This window comes from Phacochoerus africanus, chromosome 16 (assembly GCF_016906955.1).
Source record: "Phacochoerus africanus isolate WHEZ1 chromosome 16, ROS_Pafr_v1, whole genome shotgun sequence".
NCBI lineage: Eukaryota > Metazoa > Chordata > Mammalia > Artiodactyla > Suidae > Phacochoerus > Phacochoerus africanus.
Window position 1 is genome coordinate 37,699,083 of NC_062559.1, and position 18,970 is coordinate 37,718,052.

Consider the following 18,970-nt stretch of genomic DNA (forward strand, 5'->3'; position numbering starts at 1 on the left):
AATTTTAAATATTTTACCATTTACATTATTCCATGGAGTATTTCTGTAGGAACTGAATATAATATTGCCTATAATAATGATGTTGATAGTTAACACCTGCTGCTTACTACTGTTCTTAGCACTTAAAACTTTTTTTGACCAATACTATAAGGTATGTAGTAGTAGTATCCCATTTTACAGGTAAGGAAACTGCAACACAAAGACATTAAATAACTTGATCAAGGTCACAGCTGCTAATAAAATAGGCAAGATTCAAATCAGAGAAGCTTCGTTCCACGGCCTATTTTCTGAACCACTAGGAAAGTCAGAACACTGTTGCAATGACTCTATACTGATTGAAGCCACACAATTTCAAATGAAGATCTCATTTAACATCAGTGCTACATTTACTTGATAGTTTACTCCATCTGTTTTAGTTTTTAATCACAGGGAAGTCTGCGATGGTTTTTGCCTGGAAAGATGACATTTTACTTAACTATAAAATTGTTTATTAAATAAAGACATCTAGCTCATTTAGTGACAACGCTGTATAAGATTATGTTAATTTAAGAGTTCCTACTGCCTGTATTTTGTATGTTATATAAGAAGTGATTAATGAATCATTTGGAAATGAAGCTATTTTGTAACAAAAGTGAATGTTTAAAAATACTGGAGTCAAGTCCTAAGAGCAGTGTTTAGCCATATGAGATGAATACTTTAGGCACAAAACTCCTGTTTGTCCTACAACAGTAGATACCTGCCATTAAAACTTGTCTTCAGCAATACCAGTTGTTTCAATTTTTTTTTCCTGCATCCTGGTATGATTTTTTTCCCCTCAACCTCAGGCATAGAAATCCTATATCCTTTCTCTGCTCTCAAATACTCTTTCCTTGGCTACCTCTTTGGGCAGTGAGGCAGCAAAAACAAACATAGATGTATGCCATAATGGGACTTAACGATTTTACCGATGGGGAAGGTCATCACATAAACAAGTGTAAAACTGCAACTATGACAAGCTAGTCAAAGAACCTTCCAGGGAAGTGTTCCTGAACAAATGATATTTGAACTGAAGGATGAATAAGGATTAATCTAACAAAGGAGAGGGGAAGGTCTCCACACATAGGGAACAGAATGTGAAGAGGGGTTGTGTTGAGACAGGGGTGAGTATGAGGGATTCACAAAATTGAAGCTAGAGTGGACTGATTAAGGGGGAACTTTGTGAAAGATGAGGCTGACCATGAGTGACTTCATTTGCCATAACTAGAAGTTGTGTCTTTATCCTAAGTGGAGAGCCTGGGGAAGTTTGTTTTCTCACATGTTCACTGTTGTTTTAGATTGTGTTTAATGCATTTTCTTTTTAACACAACCATCATTTTCCCGCGTTATAGAATACCCTGCATCCATCTAACTACAAACAGCAACAACACACAGCAGTTTCTGACCAGAAAATAATGTAGCACCCTTGTTACTAGAGAGTAACAGTGAAAAGTTCCCAACTGGAACTGTGAAGTTTTTAAGAATTCCTGAATTACAGTTGAGTTTCTCAGTTCTTGACTGACACTAACCATCCCTTTTCATCTCTCTTTTTACTTACAGTTGAGAAACTATATCGGATAATGTTGAATTCAGAGATGTATAATTAAAAGATTATTATAGGCGTTCCCGTCGTGGCGCAGTGGTTAACGAATCCGACTAGGAACCATGAGGTTGCGGGTTCGGTCCCTGCCCTTGCTCAGTGGGTTAAGGATCTGGCGTTGCCGTGAGCTGTGGTATAGGTTGCAGACGCAGCTCGGATCCCGCGTTGCTGTGGCTCTGGTGTAGGCCGGCGGCTGCAGCTCCGATTCAACCCCTAGCCTGGGAACCTCCATATGCCACAGGAGCGGCCCAAGAAATGGCAAAAAAAAAAAAAAATTATAATGCAAATTGAGCAATAAATATTTCCAAAGATACTGATTTTTTTTAATATACCATTTGAAAAATTGGAGTTCCTATCGTGGCTCAGTGGTTAACGAATCCGACTAGTATCCATAAGGACTCGGGTTCGATCCCTGGCCTCGCTCAGGGGGTTAAGGATATGGCGTTGTTGTGACCTGTGTGGCGTAGGTTGCAGATGTGGCTCGGATCCCACGTTGCTGTGGCGTAGGCCAGTGGTTACAGTTGCTGTTGGACCCCTAGCCTGGGAACCTCCATATGCCACGGGTGCAGCCTTAAAAAAGACAAAAACAAAACCAAACAAAAAAAACTGGTGTAGCTTACATTCAGTAAAGTGCACAGGTCTTAAATATGCAGCCTGAGGCTATGTATGTGATGATTACCCAGAACAAGACAGAGCATTTCTGGCCCCCAGTACCCTGGTACTTCCTCCCAGGTCGTAGCACCTCCCTCAAAGGTAATCATTATTCTGCCGCGTGATACCATAAATTAGTTTTGCCTGTTTTGGAACAAAGAAATGGAATTATATAGTGTGTGCTCTCTTGATCTGGCTTTATTTGCTCAGTATTGTCTGTGAAATTCAATTATATTGTTGCTTGCAACCTCAGTTTTCATTTCAAGCTAGTATTCTGTTGTATAAATATACCACAATTTATTCATCCTCTACTGTTGACAGATATTATATCATTTGAGTTTCACGTAATGATGAACAACTTGGCAAAATTAAAGTGTTTATCTTGTTTTGGGATTATTTTGTTTTGCCTTTTCTTCTGTTTATAATTACTTAGCATATTGTTTTGTGGTATAAAATTATCCCAGATTCTCAGGTTTTTAAGTATTAGTGCACCATATGAAATTGCCATTTTATGGGTCAAAATTTATGGGTTTTTTCCACCAGGCTTTGTTTCAAATGATCTAATCCTCCTTTCAGCCAGGGACCTTATAAGTGCTGTGAAACCTATTCAGTTGTGAAACCCTTAATGCTACCGCCCTCTCTCTCCCATTCTTTAGATGAGGAACATGAGGCACCGCTGGGTGTAGTGATGAGGTTACTGTTACAGAGAGGTTATTGAAAGAGCTGGGAATGGAAGCCAGGAATCATGGTACTCTTTTCTCTCATTCTAGATACAAATTAAGCTCTCATTGTGTTAGCAGTTCACAAGTAGGTGAATATACTGAGTATCAGTTTTAATGTAATATTATTTCTCCTTTTTACCTCAATATGGGTAATCAGTTTGGGGTGAATGACTTCTTTGATCAACAGATTTTCATTTTCCTCAAGGTTATAGTGAAGCAGATTATTGGTAGCTAAAATGTTACATCATGTAGTGACTTTTAATATGAGAAAGTGTAATTTTTATTTGCTTACTTATGAGAGAAAATGAGTGACACTCACCCTTAAAGCCTCCATATGTTTTAAAAAAGTTTTAATTTTTCACGAAGGAATTAGGAAAATAGGATGTTCTTCATTGCAATCTTCTTGTCCTTTATTTTTTCTTATGCCTGTTTAAAAGTCATTTTTTTCCCCTGAAATAGTAGTATTTAAAATCACAAAAACAATATTTTAGGTTCTCTAATGCTAAATACAACTAAAATAAGATTAGTGTGACTCTGAGAAATTAATTTATATCCACCTTATAAGAGTTGTTTGGAGATCCCTGGTGGGCTAGCAGTTCAGGATTCACCTGTTGTCACTGCTGTGGCACACGTTCCATCCTTGGCCTAGGAACTCCCTCATGTTTGTGGGCACAGCCCCCCTCCCCCCAAAATAATTGTTTGAAAGACCACCTGCCCCACTTTTATGAACTTCATGGTATATCAGCATTTGGCAGGTTTGGCATTTACTAAGTAGATAACACCTTTGGGACTCCCAGAATATTTATCAACAGATTGAGCTTAATAAAGACAGATGCTAAACGTCTTAGGTAGAGAGTTAGAAAGTGAACTGAAATGTCTCAACTCCTTGGAGGGAGAAGGTGTTCTGTCTTGCACACACTGCAACTTCTCTCCCACCCCCTACACCTCCTTGAGTGTTTTAGCAGATGGTTTGGAACTTTTATGATTTTTATTTTTTCATTATAGCTGGTTTACAGTGTTCTGTCAATTTTCTACTGTACAGCATGGTGACCCAGTTATACATACATGTATACATTCTTCTTACATTATCATGCTCCATCATAAGTGATCAGACATAGTTTCCAGTGCTACACAGCAGGATCTCATTGCTAATCCATTCCAAAGGCAATAGTCTGCATCATCAACCTTAACAAACGTTTTCTCAAGTCAGTCTCCCAAAGCAACAGAAATAAAAGCAAAAATAAACCAGTGGGATCTAATCAAACTGACAAGCTTTTGCACAGCAAAGGAAACCAAAAAGAAAACAAGAAGAAAAGTTAAAGAATGGGAGAAAATACTTTCAAATGATGCAACTGACAAGGGCCTAATCTCTAAAATATACAGCTTATACAACTCAACAGCAAAAAGGCCAACAACCCAATTGAAAAGTGGGCAAAATACCTGAATAGACATTTCTCCAAGGAAGATACACAGATGAACAAGCACATAAAAAAAATGCTCAACATCACTGATTATTAGAGAAACGCAAATCAAAACTACCATGAGATACCACCTCACATCAGTCAGAACATTCATCATTAATAAATCCACAAATAACAAATGCTGGAGAGGGTGTGGAGAAAACAGAATCCTCCTGCACTGTTGGTGAGAATGTAAGCTGGTACAACCACTATGGAGAACAGTGTGGAGGTACCTTGGAAAACTATACATAGAACTACCCTATGACCCCGCCATCCCACTCTTGGACATAAATACAGACAAACTTTCCTTTTTTTTTTTTTTTTTTTTTTTAAGAATCTTGAAATGTATAGATTTGTTTGAGATGGGACAAAATTGTGAATTTAGAAGCCATTGATGCATTATGACAAAACAATAAAACTCTTGGGGGTCAGCTCTTTGGTCATAGAGCTACTGAGTCTTAGGAACCAAAGAAAGCATTTTTACATTGAATATTCATTTTTTAAAAATTTGATATACCTGTAATAAACCACCAAAATTAGGAATTCTTCACAGTGGTTTTAATTTGAGGTCATTTTCCCCCTTTTTATTATAAAGACCAAATGAGCAAAACCTGGCTACCTCCTTTTACCTTCCTGGCTGTGCCTAGTCCTTACTGACTTTTTTAGGTTTGTGATACCCTTATTCTTATCTCCCTTCTCTTACTGTTTTCCTTTACATGTCCATTTCAGTCTTCCTATTATTATCACCTCTTGTCTCCTAAACTTGTGGTGCCTTATTAGGGAAACTGACATTGTTTATGGGCATTTGGACTGCAGCCTGTGTTCCTTAGCCTATGTTTGCCCAGCCTGCCCATTTTGATTATCAGTTGGCAACACTTAAGTATGAAGCCCCTGAGGATCTGGGACCTGCCAGCCGTTGGTCAAAGTTGTGGTTGTTCTGTTTATTTGGGGCTTTTTTTTTTTTTTTTTTTAAAACATTATTGAATGGCTTCTTTGTACAATCGACCTTCAGCCTGACCCTGTACAGTTTAGTTGCTACCTTTCAGCTTGTACATGTCGCAGACATTTTATTTAGCCCCTAAAAGTTTATACTTTAGACAGCAGAATTCACATTTCACTTACTGGCCTAGAAAATGTTAACTAGGAGGACTTCAAAGCACCTTACATATTTGGATTATTATCTACTTTTGATATGACTGATTCTGTTTCTTTAAACCCTGTGACTTCTGGGCTTTAAAAATTTACATTTAGGGCAGGCTTTCTCTACATTAACACTATTTTAGGACAAATGTTTTTGTTGTGGGAGGCTGTCCTATGCATTGAAGGAATTTATCATCCTCCCTGGCCTCTCCCAAAAGATGATAGTAGCTCCCCTCCCTAGTTGAGATGACCAGATGTCCCTTGGAGCTGAACATTTCTCCCAGTTGAGAACCACTGATTCAGGTCTTCTGGGTTATATTTACACTTCTGCAGTGATCCCCTCATAGAAGTATAGAATGGTTCCAGAACTATAAATACCCTAATGAAATGGTTAGAGAATGGGATGTTTAGGGTTTATGTCATTCGTTGATTGATTTACTTATTCAGTGTACATTTATCGGATGTCTACCAGATGCTAGATGTAAGAGGAAAATGGGTAAAACATGGTCCTAGTACCTATCTGAGTACATAAGTTGTTCAGATTACCATGTCTTACTAGGCTGCTGTGTATTGTGCAGAGGAGGAAAAGGTATAGTGCTGTGCATGTAGCAGAATTAATACTGAATGTCTGTTGATAATTGAATGAGTGTGGACTCCTTTAGTCAGACACATCTGCATTCAAATCACAGTTTGTTGTTTACTATTTTCTTGTCATATAACCTTGAGCAAATTGCTTAACATTTCTGAAGCTTGAGTGATATAACATGGACAGTTTTTGGTGAAATCTCAAATTCACATAAATGTGTCAACAAATTAGTTTTATTATTATTATTATTTAATACTACTTATAGAAAGGATCTCTGAATGTCTACTCTTGAATGAGTGAGTGACAGATTTTGTGGGTAAACAGTTTTTTTTTTAATGGAATAAAATGTTTCTTGGCAAAGTAGATAGCTGTCCAAGTCTGCTAGCTCTAATATTGCCTCCATAGTAGGAACCAAAGGTTTGGGGCTAGAGGCATAAGGATCCATGAGACTTGGAAAAGAGAGCTGGTTGGGAGAATTACATGTCACATTTGTAGAAAGGATTTATAGAAAAGGTTTATAAGCAGACATGGTCAAATAGAGTTCAAATAACAGGATTTATTAAATAAATAATTTTTTTTTTAAATTTTAAGTTTTGTCTAAAATTCGAACACTTTTTTAGGTTAGAGTTGAATCTGAAAACTCCTAAAGTTGACCTGAAAATCGCCTCATCTGTTTCTCTTCACATTGCTCTCTTCCTTCCCTGAACCATAGGTTATTGTCTGTATTTTCTGTTTTTCACATTTAGGCTTATACTACCTCGTATTATTACTCAAATCTTCATAGTACTGCCTTGCTTTCAGAGCCAGATTATTAGCTGGTTGAATGTATTTATACAGAGGTTTTTCAGATTCATGTACCTATTAGCAGTATTGCTGTATTTATGGAATGACAGAATGCAAATTAATACAGTTTAAAAACAGTGCATGAGCAACAGTATTGCAAGTGATTCTTACCTCTTTAAAGCAATTGTGAGATCTGAAGGCAAAAATGACCTTTCCTTAATTTGGCATTTGATATACTGATACTTTACAGAGTAATTACATTTTTTTACGCCTTGGCAAGAAAAAATTTGACTTTCTTTAATCTTAACCTATAGCCTAGAATTGAGAAAATTAATAAACATGGAGTGACATTACTAAAATGTTCTTGAACATACACATATCATTAATTTTAAAAATGTTTTTTGAGGTAAGATAGCGTTTTTGTCTTTTTACTGATGGCTGCCTTTCTATATAGTGTCAGATTTTAAGATTGTGTTGGCTTTGAACGTGCCTTGGATTTTACTTTGATATTGGTAATACTATTAAAAACTGTATTCTTTCTGTGAAATCCACGTTCTTTGGTGGAGTTTTCAGATTATGTGTATTTCACATCTGTATTAGACTTTGATCATCTAAATGGTTCAAAGCTGAGGATTTATATAAACAATTCAGCATATATACGTTCATATAGAAGTGACTGGGTCTAACATGACCAAAATTTAGTAATATATTCTTTTAATATTTAAAATGTCTTTTCAAAATATTGTTTCAAAATTATAAAGCCTTACAGACCCTTTAGAATACTTTTCATATAATAATCAGTTTGCTTCACCTGGTATCTTTGTTATTTCTTTTGTTTTGATTTTATCAACACAGAAAAGCTTCACTGGCCTGAGCAAGAACTTGCTAAGAAGTCTATTTTAAATGCAGAAGAGTCATTGATCATTAACAGCAAAAGAAGCATTTCACATTTATCTCCTGGAATACTAAAGGACATTTTCACAACTGGAACCAGTAGTTACAATGTCCTACTACAGAGCAAAGAGGAGAAAAAGCATCATTCACAAAAACAGTCTTCCTCCACCTACTCCAAGAGATGTAGAAAACCCAGCAAATTTCCTGGCTCTTCACGTAGCAAAGATCTTCGCAAGATGAAAGCCCCAGTGCCTGTGATGAGCAGCGGTACTTGGTACTGCCTAGAAAGGCAGCCTGCTGTTTTTGTCACTAGTTCAGTGTCAAGTCCTGTAAAGTTTACGCATGATATCTCTGTTACAGGAAACAGCATAGTACTGCCACCAAAACCCAAAAATGAAAGAAAGGTCAAGCGGCGCCATTTCTCCACACTTCCAAAGCCAAAGCCACAGCCTCAGCTGTCTAGAAGTTTTGAAAAAGGAGATGACTTTTCTGGAAAGAAATTTTGTATACTGACAGCTATAAAGCCCACCAACTTGGAGAAAGAAAAACTGAGATTCTTTAAGTCTGATTATACCTACAATCCTCAGTTTGAATATGCTAATCCTTCCCTGCCAAGTGTATTAGCCAAGCACAGCAGTGCCTCTGACCGATTTCTTAAGCAGGTAAAATGCTACTTCAGTGGTGATATTTCATTTTTATGTAGTGAAAATAATTATTTGCAGTCTTAAAGCAAAAAAGTTGTTTTAAAATATCCCAACTACTTATGTTTATAGTTAACTTCCATCCAGGACGTGTAAATATGTGACAAGAAATCTCCAGGTGAGTGGTACAGTCCATATGTAAACCTTTTTGCACTAATAGAAAGCTATAAAGAGGAGTTCTCATTGTGACTCAGTGGGTTAGTGATCCAGCTTGTCTCTGTGGAGGCACTGGTTCAGTCCCTGGCCCAGTTCCAGGGGGTTAGGTATCAGGCGTTGGCCACAGCTGTGGCCTGGGTCGCAGCTCCGGCTCAGATTCAATCCCTAGCCCAGGAACTTTTATATGCCATGGGGGAGCTGAAAAAGGAAAAAAAAATTTATAAAGAATCTACTATATAGACTTTGTATCAGGAAGCAGCTGTATTAGGAAAAAGCTTCAGATTCTGGTTCCAGGCTTTCATTTGGGAGTTGTAAACTCGTGGCCCCTTAACCCACCAAATGTTTGTGTTTACTTTTTAATTTTGAATGTCTTCGATGCAGTATGCAAAATATCTGATTTTCCTAGGTGGTTGTTGCCTTCTGAGCTTGCTTAGGACCCTAACGGCATTTTTGGGGACCTAGCCGTTGGCAGTTGCCAAATACTTTTTCATGCTTATTGAAATTGTTAAACATCAAGTAAATTTTACATACTTGTTTAAAGAAGAAAATAATGGAATTTTAAAATTAAAGTAAAAAATTAGCAAGTCATGATAAGAATAAGCAACACTTTCCAAATTGCTCATTCTAGATGCTTATAGCACATAGTTTTGTGTGTTTAAGATCTTAATAAGCTTCAAAATCCACTTAAGTATTTGAGGAGAAATTGGCTAATGTTTACCTTCAAGACATAGTGTTGAGATCATAAAAGACTACATTTGGTTAACTTTTTACAAGTTATATTTTTAAATGTGCATAAAAATGTTCATTTTTATTATGTATCAGGTCAACTTGGCTTTGTCAGCGATTGAATATCTGTTTGTAGGCTAGCTACAGCTTCATGGTTCCATTGCTTGTTGCAGATGCCCTACTATAGTGTTTTGCTACAATGCAAGTTCTTTTGACTTGTGGCCAGCAATTTTTTTTTATTGTTATAAATTACATGGACCAGTGTTTTAAAGTCATTACATAAAGCTTATCTTAAAACAATTTTAATCTTGCTGTTTATCTTCCTGTGTTAGAAGAAACCTTCACTACTGCTTCTGTGTTTTTTTGAAGGTGCATTCCCCTTTTTATTGTAATGTGCTGAGATTGTGGTAAACACAAATAAGAAGGTCCAGCTATTGTTTTATTCTCATTTTGGCAGTTATTTTGTTACTTTTGTTTTTGTCGTGGAAACTGCAATTAATTGAATAGGGCTTTCACTCACTTAAAATTGTTGGTAATTCTAAAAATGCTATTAGCTTTCCCCCACTAATACAGAAAGAGATGGCTGAAATTTCTTTACCAATATTCTTTAATTTGAAATCCTACCACAAGCGCTACTAGTTGGAAAGGGATTTTTCACTATTAGGTCAAAATAAATGCTCTTTCATTTCCTTGGAAGGGAGTGAGGAAGCATTAGCAGTTTCAAAGATTGAGAATTGACAGTGCTTTCCCTGTGACTCTACAATTTTTATTTCAATCCAAATCCAGTTTAAGGAGATAAAATTTATGCTTGGGTTGCTTGAGACTTCTGAATAGCACCAGCAATTCTAGCTGGCTGGTACTTCAGATGCCGCCATTTGGGAGAATGATCTCAACAAATGCCAGATGTACTTTTTAAACCACTTTAATCAAATAGAGGAGATTCATCAGAACAAGGCCCCCACAAAATATGCTTAAATTCCTACTTAGCATCTGAGTGAATTCTAACATGATACATCCTTCCCCTCCTCAGCCATGAGCTAAAACAGGAGTTCCAGGGCTGGTTTCAGGACTCAGAAACATGCTGCACAGGGGGCCAGAAAGGCCAAGTTGCCCATTGGTCTAAGGCCTCCAGCCTTGAGACCATGCCAACCCCTAGGTGACAGTCTCTTGAGTTTTCATGAGCTGGATCTTTCCAAGGCAGGCAGTGTTGGAGAGTGTTGTTGTTGGAGAGTGACTGTGGTTCTCTTCAGTGCACAGATTGGCAGAGTATTGCTGATCCAGGCACAGATACCACATGGAACTAAGGTCATTACTAATTGGTTACCCTGTCAATGTCAAGGAGTTCCAGGACTCAGTTTTTCCTGGTCCAGAAGGTAGATTCCTCAGGAGGCACTAGCATCTAGCATGGGCTACAGGACTCAACTATAACTCCAGGTAGAGCCTGCTGAATCCTGCTTAGCCTCTTGCTGGCAGCCATGGTTGCTCTCAGCTTCCTGGCTTTTAACGGATAGAAACCAGGAATATTTTGAGAGGCTATGGACCTTTTGCAGTAAAGAGTGCAGTACATCCTGGGTGTGAAAAGGGGATCTGGGATAAGAGAATGCTGAAGCTGTCAAGGGTTAGGTGCTTCCTCAACAGCAGCTCAGAGGTTGATCATTAGTGGCACATTTGAGCAGTAAACTGGCAGGCAGTCACTGTCTGTCCTACCTCTCAGTCGCTGACCATCTCTAGGAAACCTAGATAGCATATCCATATGGCCTTAGACCCAACACGTTGTTGAACAAGGTTGGAAGTGAGAGATGAGGAAGGTCTTCGGGGCAGTAATGGGAGTCCTTGGCAGTATTTCCAAAAGTCAAATGGAAATTACATATTGATATGATAAAGTCACTGGGCAGTTAAAGTGACTGGTTTTCCACCTCTAGCTGGAATCATAGCTCTCATTGTAGATCCTGCCTAGGAGCTTGCTAACTGGAAGCTCTTATTGGTAGAATGATACCTAATAACATAGTAGAAATAAGTCAACTTTGGTTTGGCTCAATAAGGTAAAATTTGAATTAAGTTCTTACTTGTTAATAAAAGTGGAGCAGTGGGGATCATTAGTGATTGGTAAATGGGGAGCTTTTGTGTGAGAAAAAGAAAGCTTTGGGGGGTGTTGGCTGAGTCTACCCTGTGGCTGTCAGGGTGGAAAAGTTTTAAAGACGTGCAAAAAAAGTTAAAACATGCCTGAGACTGCCAACCTTGCAAAGGCTTGCTTGCAAAATTAATGTGAGCCTGGTGTCTGGGAACTTGACTGGTAAATAGTTTTCCTACGTTGAAATAAAACTTTCCCTAAATGATGATTAACTTGCTATGCCTAAATTGTGCAAACAGTATGTTTTATGTTGAATATCTCTTTTCCTTTAGTGAGTCTGGATTTTTATTATTTTTTTGCTCTTGTTAGGGCCGCACCTGCAACATATAGACATTCCCAGGCTAGGCGCTGAATTGGAGGTGTAGCTGTCGGCCTATACCACAGCCACGCCAGATCCGAGCCGTATCTGTGACCTATACCACAGCTTGTGGAAGTGCTGCATCCTTTAACTCAGTGCTGGATCCTTTAACTCACTGAATAAGGCCAGGGGTCAAACTCGCATCCTCATGGATACTAGTTGGGTTCTTAACCCACTGAGCCACAACTGGAGTCTGGAATTTTAGAATGTTCTAGGCATAGGGGTGCTTATATGACCAGCCTACTAGAAAAACCTTGTTTCCTTGGAAGACAAATCTTTACATGGTCTTAGAATTCAGTTGCTAGAGAAGTTAATTGCCTCCTGTGACTTCATTGTAAGAGGACTCTTTTGAAGCTACGTCTCATTTCCTCCAGACTTTACTAGATAGAAGAAATGGGGAGTGGTGGGTTTAAGTTGATTTCTTAAAGGCATTTACATTCAGATTTTAGGAAAAGAAAAAAAAAACTCTGTACTGTCCAAGTGAGACATCTCCGTGGGCTGTATTTGTTGTCAGTTTGACATTCCTGATAGTTACAAGGTGTGACTTATAGCTTTGTAAAGGGCCATTGTGTCACACAATTCCAGGGGGTACCATTCACAAATTGAGTCTGGGCCCTACATTCATACAGTGGCATTAATACTTACCATAAGCATGGGGTTCTTATTTGGCATTATAACACATTTTTTTTTTTTTTACCAGTATGATATTTGTCTTAGCAGGTCAAGTAAATTAAATGTATGCTAAGTTAGTAGAAATTCTGTGTGGAGGGTAGCTGGGGAAGAATGAACAAGAAAAAGTATACTTACTTTATTAGGAAATTGTTGACACTGCCTTTTTTAGTTTTTTTCAAGACCCTTGCTCCTTTGTTAGTCCATTAAAATTGCTTTTAAATTTAAGGATGCGATCATATGAACCATATATGTATTACAAGTTACAAATAGCATTGATAGGGTGCGTAATATTTGCTCATTACTCTGCTGAGTACTTTTCACCTGTTACCTTTAGTCCCTCATATGAGGAACAATACTGGTAATATTTGTTATCAGTTGAAAAAACTGGTCTAGAGAAGTGAAGTCATTTTCTTGAGGTCAGAGTCTTTCTCATGCTCTCTGTCTTCATTACAATGGTCTGTTGGCAAACTAGCTCTCTTTCCATGGTGTAAATATTAACACTTCCACCATGACCAGTTTCAAGCAATGTAAGATCACTGTTTTGCAAATTAATAACAGTTCACTCAGCTCTAACAAGCCAGCATGCCTGGAGTTCAGCATATCACTGTTTCACAGAATAGTTCAACCAGTCTTTTCTAGCCATAATGCACCCCCTGCACTCAAAGAGCACCAGATCAGAAGATCTCACTTGGCAGGCAAGGATGCCTTTGGTAGAAGCTGATTATGGGGACTGGAAGTTTTTTTTTTTCTTTTTTAGGGCTGCACTGTGGCACGTGAAGTTTTCCAGGCTAGGGTCAAATCAGAGCTGCAGCTTCCAGCCTACACCACACAACGCTGAATCTGAGCTGCATCTGTGACATACACAGCTTATGGCAACACCAGGTACCAAACCCAGTGAGGCCAGGGATCAGATCTGAATCCTCATGGATTCTAGTTGGGTTCATTACTGCTGAGCCACAACGGGAACTCTGGAAGATATTTTTTGCTGTTTGTGATACACTTATGAAATAGTGATTATTGGGAGTTCCCATCGTGGTGCAGTGGTTAATGAATCTACCTAGAAACCGTGAGGTGGCGGGTTTGATCCCTGGCCTTGCTCAGTGGGTTAAGGATCCGGCGTTACCGTGAGCTGTGGTGTAGGTTGCAGACGTGGCTCGGATCCTGCGTTGCTGTGGCTCTGGCGTAGGCTGGCAGCTACAGCTCTGATTGGACCCCTAGCCCAGGAACCTCCATATGCTGCGGTAGTGGCCCAAGAAAAGGCAGAAAGACAATAAATAAAAAAATAAATAATGAAATAGTGATTATTAGTTACTGTTTTTTGGAAGCTTTAAGACAAGAGTTTTTACCTTCTTCCTGTTATAGCACCCATCCTCATCTTTCAGCTACAGCTTCAGTCTCAACTCATGGTACATTGTTATTTAGTGCCTTAGGAAGAGTAAGCAAGTTTAAAACTTGGCTCCTGGTCTGTAAACTGGTAATATTTGAAAGATGCAAATACAACGGCGCCCTGAAGAGGCTATCCACAACATTGTAGATGGCTGGTTTCTCTCTTCATGCTCCTTTTATTCTGCCAGGGAACAAAGCAGAAACATCCTTCCATCATAGATAGCTCCCATGATACATAGCTTTTCTTTGTTGACCACTGTCCTCACCATTGCATTTCACCTATTTTCTTTCTCTTTCACATGGAGTATACACAACCCAGAATTGACAAGGGGGTTAAAGTAAAATTAGGTGTTTTCAAGTGAAAAAAAATAATTTCTCAAACATTCCTTCCTCAGGAGTTCCCATTGTGGCTTAGTGGGTATCCATGAGGATGTGGGTTCGATCCCTAGCCTTGCTCAGTGGGTTAAGGATCTGGTGTTTCCATGAGCTGTGGGGTAGGTAGCAGATACTACTTGGATCCCACGTGGCTGTGGCTGTGGTGTAGGCCAGCATTGGTAGCTCCACTTCAACCCCTAGCCTAGCAACTTACATATGCAGGTACAAAAATTTTTTTTTCTTCTCCAGTGAAGAAATGTATCCATTGTTTTCCTATTCCTAAGACTTTGTATTTGTCAAAATAATTATTTTTCAAATAGTCATTTTTTGATTACCCATATTAATGGAAGGAAACATTTTTATGGATTAGCTAAAGTGGAATGATTATTCCCTGCTCCTTCCCTGTTCAATAGTTCTCATCAGGGCAGTCATCTTAGCTTTCCTGCTGTGTCAGTGCTACACTAGTCATAGTAGTGAACACAGCAGTAGAAAAAGCCACAAACAGTGGCATGAGATAGAGATTGTAGAAGGAAATAATGTTTTAAAATCCACCATCTAAGTAAAAATAAACCACTGAACTGATTTGTAAAGAAGAAAGCTTTTTGAATCTTTGATTTGGTTCCAACCATCTTATACTATAACCTCTGAGGGAAAAGATGCAGTTAAAGATGAGGGATTAAGTATTAAGGAATGTTATTATGAATGAAGAACAGATGGTAAAGACTTGTAGTTACTAGAAGAAATGTGCAGATATATTTTCCAAAAAAACAATGTCAAAAACATGCAATAAAGTATCTTTTTCATCTATCTTAGCATATCAAAGCACTCCATAAAGATGTGCTTGTTAATCTTTACAATATCTCAATAGACATAACCCTCTCAGCCAATAGAGAAATAGTAACTCTTAAAACCAGCTGTAAGATCTGTCTTAAATAAGATTGTTAGACATGTAAATGTAATTAAGAAATTGAGGAACTTCCTTCTTTTAGAATATTCTTTGATTTATGACTAATTTTTAGGAATCTTGCTCTATCAGAGAGAGATGGACTCGACCTATAAAGTTTCCCCTGTGTGCTATAGTGCAGAATGTTTCTATTTTTATTTTTGTCCCCAGGCTACATACTCATGTAAACATCACCCTGTCTCTTTCACTTTCCTCATACACATTTTGAGGGAAATTGACTAAATGATCCTTAAAAGCCTTTTCTATGACCACACACATCTCTCTTAAGTTCCAGGCCCCAAAATGCTATGGCTAATCAAATCAAGATTCCATTTGCTGTCACATTTTGTATTCGATTGTGTTGTGTGTTTTGTGAAAATGTTTAGCTGTTCTTCCACATTACGTGTTAATCACAGAAAAGCTGAGTTTCTGTAAGCTGTCTTAACTGAGAATTATTTTACGTCAGTTATCACTGCTTTATTGATGCAATGTAATTGGCAAATACTTTGGTTTGTTAAAATTAACTTTCTAAATACATGAAATTTGTTTCTCTAGGTACAAAACCTAGTGGGGAAAAAACATTTAAATGCATATATTCAACTTGACAATTCAGGAGAATGCTTTTCAAATTAAGGTTACTAAGAAGGTAATGTAATAGCAGAAATGTGAAGAAAATAACCAGGGAAATCAGGATGGTAGCAAATCTATTATCTTAAATTCACATGAATTTTACATTAAACTTCACAATGTATCTTTAATACAGAAAAGTGTGAATTACTTATCAGCTCGCTGGCAACCTATTCTCCCAATGTGAGAAGCTGAAAATTAGTACTAAGTTACACATTAACACTATTGATTTTTAAAATTAGCTCCTGTCACCAAAAGTCCAGTAGCACCTTGAGGGGAAAGCACAGACAAAGCACCTTCTGGGAAGGAGAGTAGTCATTAGGAAAGGTACAGTATACCTCTGAGCAAGTAAGAGTTCCAACAGCTTGGAGACAGAGTACAGAGCCATAATTTTACAAAATTCAGGGATACTGTCTTAATAATAAAACATAAACTTGATTTCTTTTTTATAGTTTAGTTGACTTACAGTGTTGTGTCAGTTTCTGCTGTACAGCGAAGTGACCAAGTCCATTCCTTTTCTCATACTATCTTCCATCATGTTCTACTCCAAGAGACTGGACATAGGTCTCTGTGCCGTACAGTAGGACTCCATTGCTTATCCATTCTAAATGTAGTAGTTTGCCGCAAGCTTCCTGTCCATCCCCTTCCCCAGAGACCATGTCCATGTCTGCTCTCCATGTCCGTGATCTGTTTAGTAGATAGGATCATTTCTGCCATATTTTAGATTCAAGATATAAGTGATATCATATGGTATTTGTCTTTTTCTGACTTACTTCACTGAGTATGAGGGCCTCTGGTTACATCCATCTTGCTGCAAATGGCATTATTTTGTCCTTTTTAATGACTGAGTAGTATTCCAATGTATTTATGTACCCAGTCTTCTTAATCTATTCATCTGTCAGTGGAAATTTAGGCTGTTACTATGTCTTGGGTATTGTGAATAGCACTGCAGTGAACATAGGGGTACAGGTATCTTTTTGAATGAAAGTTTTGTCTGGATATATGCCCAAGAGTGAGATTGCTGGATATATGGTAGTTCTATATTTAGTTTTCTGAGGAACCCCTCTATTCTGTTTTCCGTAGTGGTTACACCAATTTACATTTTCACCAACAGTGAGGGAGGGTTCCCTTTTCTCTATACCCTCTGTAGCATTTGTTGTCTGTTGACTCATTAATGATGGCCATTCTGACTGGTATGAAGTGGTACCTCATTGTAGTTTTGATTTGAATTTCTCTAATAATCAGTGATGTTGAACATTTTTTCATGTGCCTAGTGGCCAGCCATATGTCTTCCTTGAAGAAATGTATTTTTAGGTATTCTGCCCACTTTTCAGTTGGGTTTTTTTGTTGTTGTTACTGAGCTGTATGAGCTGTTTGTATGTTTTGGAAATTAGACCCTTGTTGGTTGCATTGTTTGCAAAGATTTTCTCCTATTCTGTGGGTTCTCTTTTTTTTTTGTTAATGGTTTCCTTTGCTGTGCAAAAGGTTTTGAGTTGAGTTAAGTCCCATTGGTTTATTTTTGTGTCTATGGTCATTACTCTAGGAGATGTATCAAACAAGATGTTGCTGTGGTTTATGTCAAAGAGTGTTCTATGTTTTCCTCTAAGAGTTTTATTGTGCAGGCCTTATATTTACATCTTTAATCCATTTTGAGATTAGTTTTGTGTATGGTGTTAGAGACTGTTCTAATTTCATTATTTTACATGTTTCTGTCCAGTTTTCCCAGCACCACATATTGAAGAGACTTACCTTTCTTCTACTGTATGTTCTTGCCTCCTTCGTCATAGATTAGTTGACCATAGGTGCTTGGGTTTATTTCTGGGCTTTCTATCCTGTTCCATTGATCTATATTTCTGTTTTTGTGCTAGTACCATACTGTTTTGATAACTGTAGCTTTATAGTATGGTCTGAATTCAGGGAGCCTAATTCCTCCAGTTCTGTCTTTATTTTTCATTATTGTTTTGGCTATTTGGGGTCTTTTGTGTTTCCATACAAATTTAAAAATTGTTTTTCTAGTTCTATGGAGAATGTCCTTGGTAATTAGATAGGAATTTTGTTGAATCTGTAGATTGCCTTTGGTAGTATACTCATTTTGACAATATTTCTCTTTCTGATCTGTATTTGTATATACTAGTGATGAAAGATCAGAAGGAGAACCTGATTTCTTATAAAAATATATGTCCTTAAAAGTATCATCGGGAGTTCCTGTCATGGCGCAGTGGTTAATGAATCCAACTAGAAACCACGAGGTTGCGGGTTCGATCCCTGGCCTTGCTCAGTGGGCTATGGATCCGGTGTTGCAGTGACCTGTGGTGTAGGTTGCAGATGCAGCTCAGATCCCATGTTGCTGTGGCTCTGGCATAGGCTAGTGGCTACGGCTCTGATTGGACCCCTAGCCTGGGAATCTCCATATGCTCTGGGAGTGGTCCAAGAAAAGGCAAAAAGACAAAAAAAAATCATTGCCATGAGGGCCGATATAGCAAGCTACAAGAAATGGTTCGCTTTTATTATTTTTTATTTTATTACTCAAATGAATTTATCACATCTGTAGTTGTATAATGATCGTAACAATCCAGTTTCACAGGATTTCCATCCCACAGCCCAATCACATCCCCCCACCCCCCAAACTGCCTCTTCTGGAGGCCATAGATTTTTCAATGTCTGTGAGTCAGCATCTGTTCTGCAAAGAAGTTGTTTGTCCTTTTTTCAGATTCCACATGTCAGTGAAAGCATTTGATGTTGGTGTCTCATTGTGTGGCTGACTTCATTTTGCATGATAATTTCTAGGTCCATCCATGTTGCTAAAAATGCTGGTATTTCATTCCTTTTAATGGCTGAGTAATATTCCATTGTGTATATGTACCACATCTTCTTGATCCACTCCTCTGTCAATGGACAGTTAGGTTGTTTCCATGTCTTGGCTGTTGCAAATAGTACTGCAATGAACATTGGAGTACATGTGTCTTTGCGAGTCATGGTTTTCTCTGGATAGATGCCCAGGAGTGGGATTGCCAGATCAGATGGTAGTTCTATGTTTAGTTTTC

At 38.1% G+C, this 18,970-nt stretch overlaps 1 protein-coding gene across 2 annotated transcripts in view; it reads left to right on the plus strand.

Annotated features, from left to right (window-relative positions):
* Positions 1–18,970, plus strand: part of MATCAP2 (microtubule associated tyrosine carboxypeptidase 2) — a 62,943-nt gene that overhangs the window by 3,153 nt on the left and 40,820 nt on the right. For both annotated transcript variants that reach the window (XM_047763658.1, XM_047763657.1), the window contains exon 2: positions 7,813–8,513. In XM_047763658.1, the coding sequence (XP_047619614.1) occupies positions 7,813–8,513 (701 nt within the window). The remainder of the gene's footprint in view (positions 1–7,812; positions 8,514–18,970) is intronic.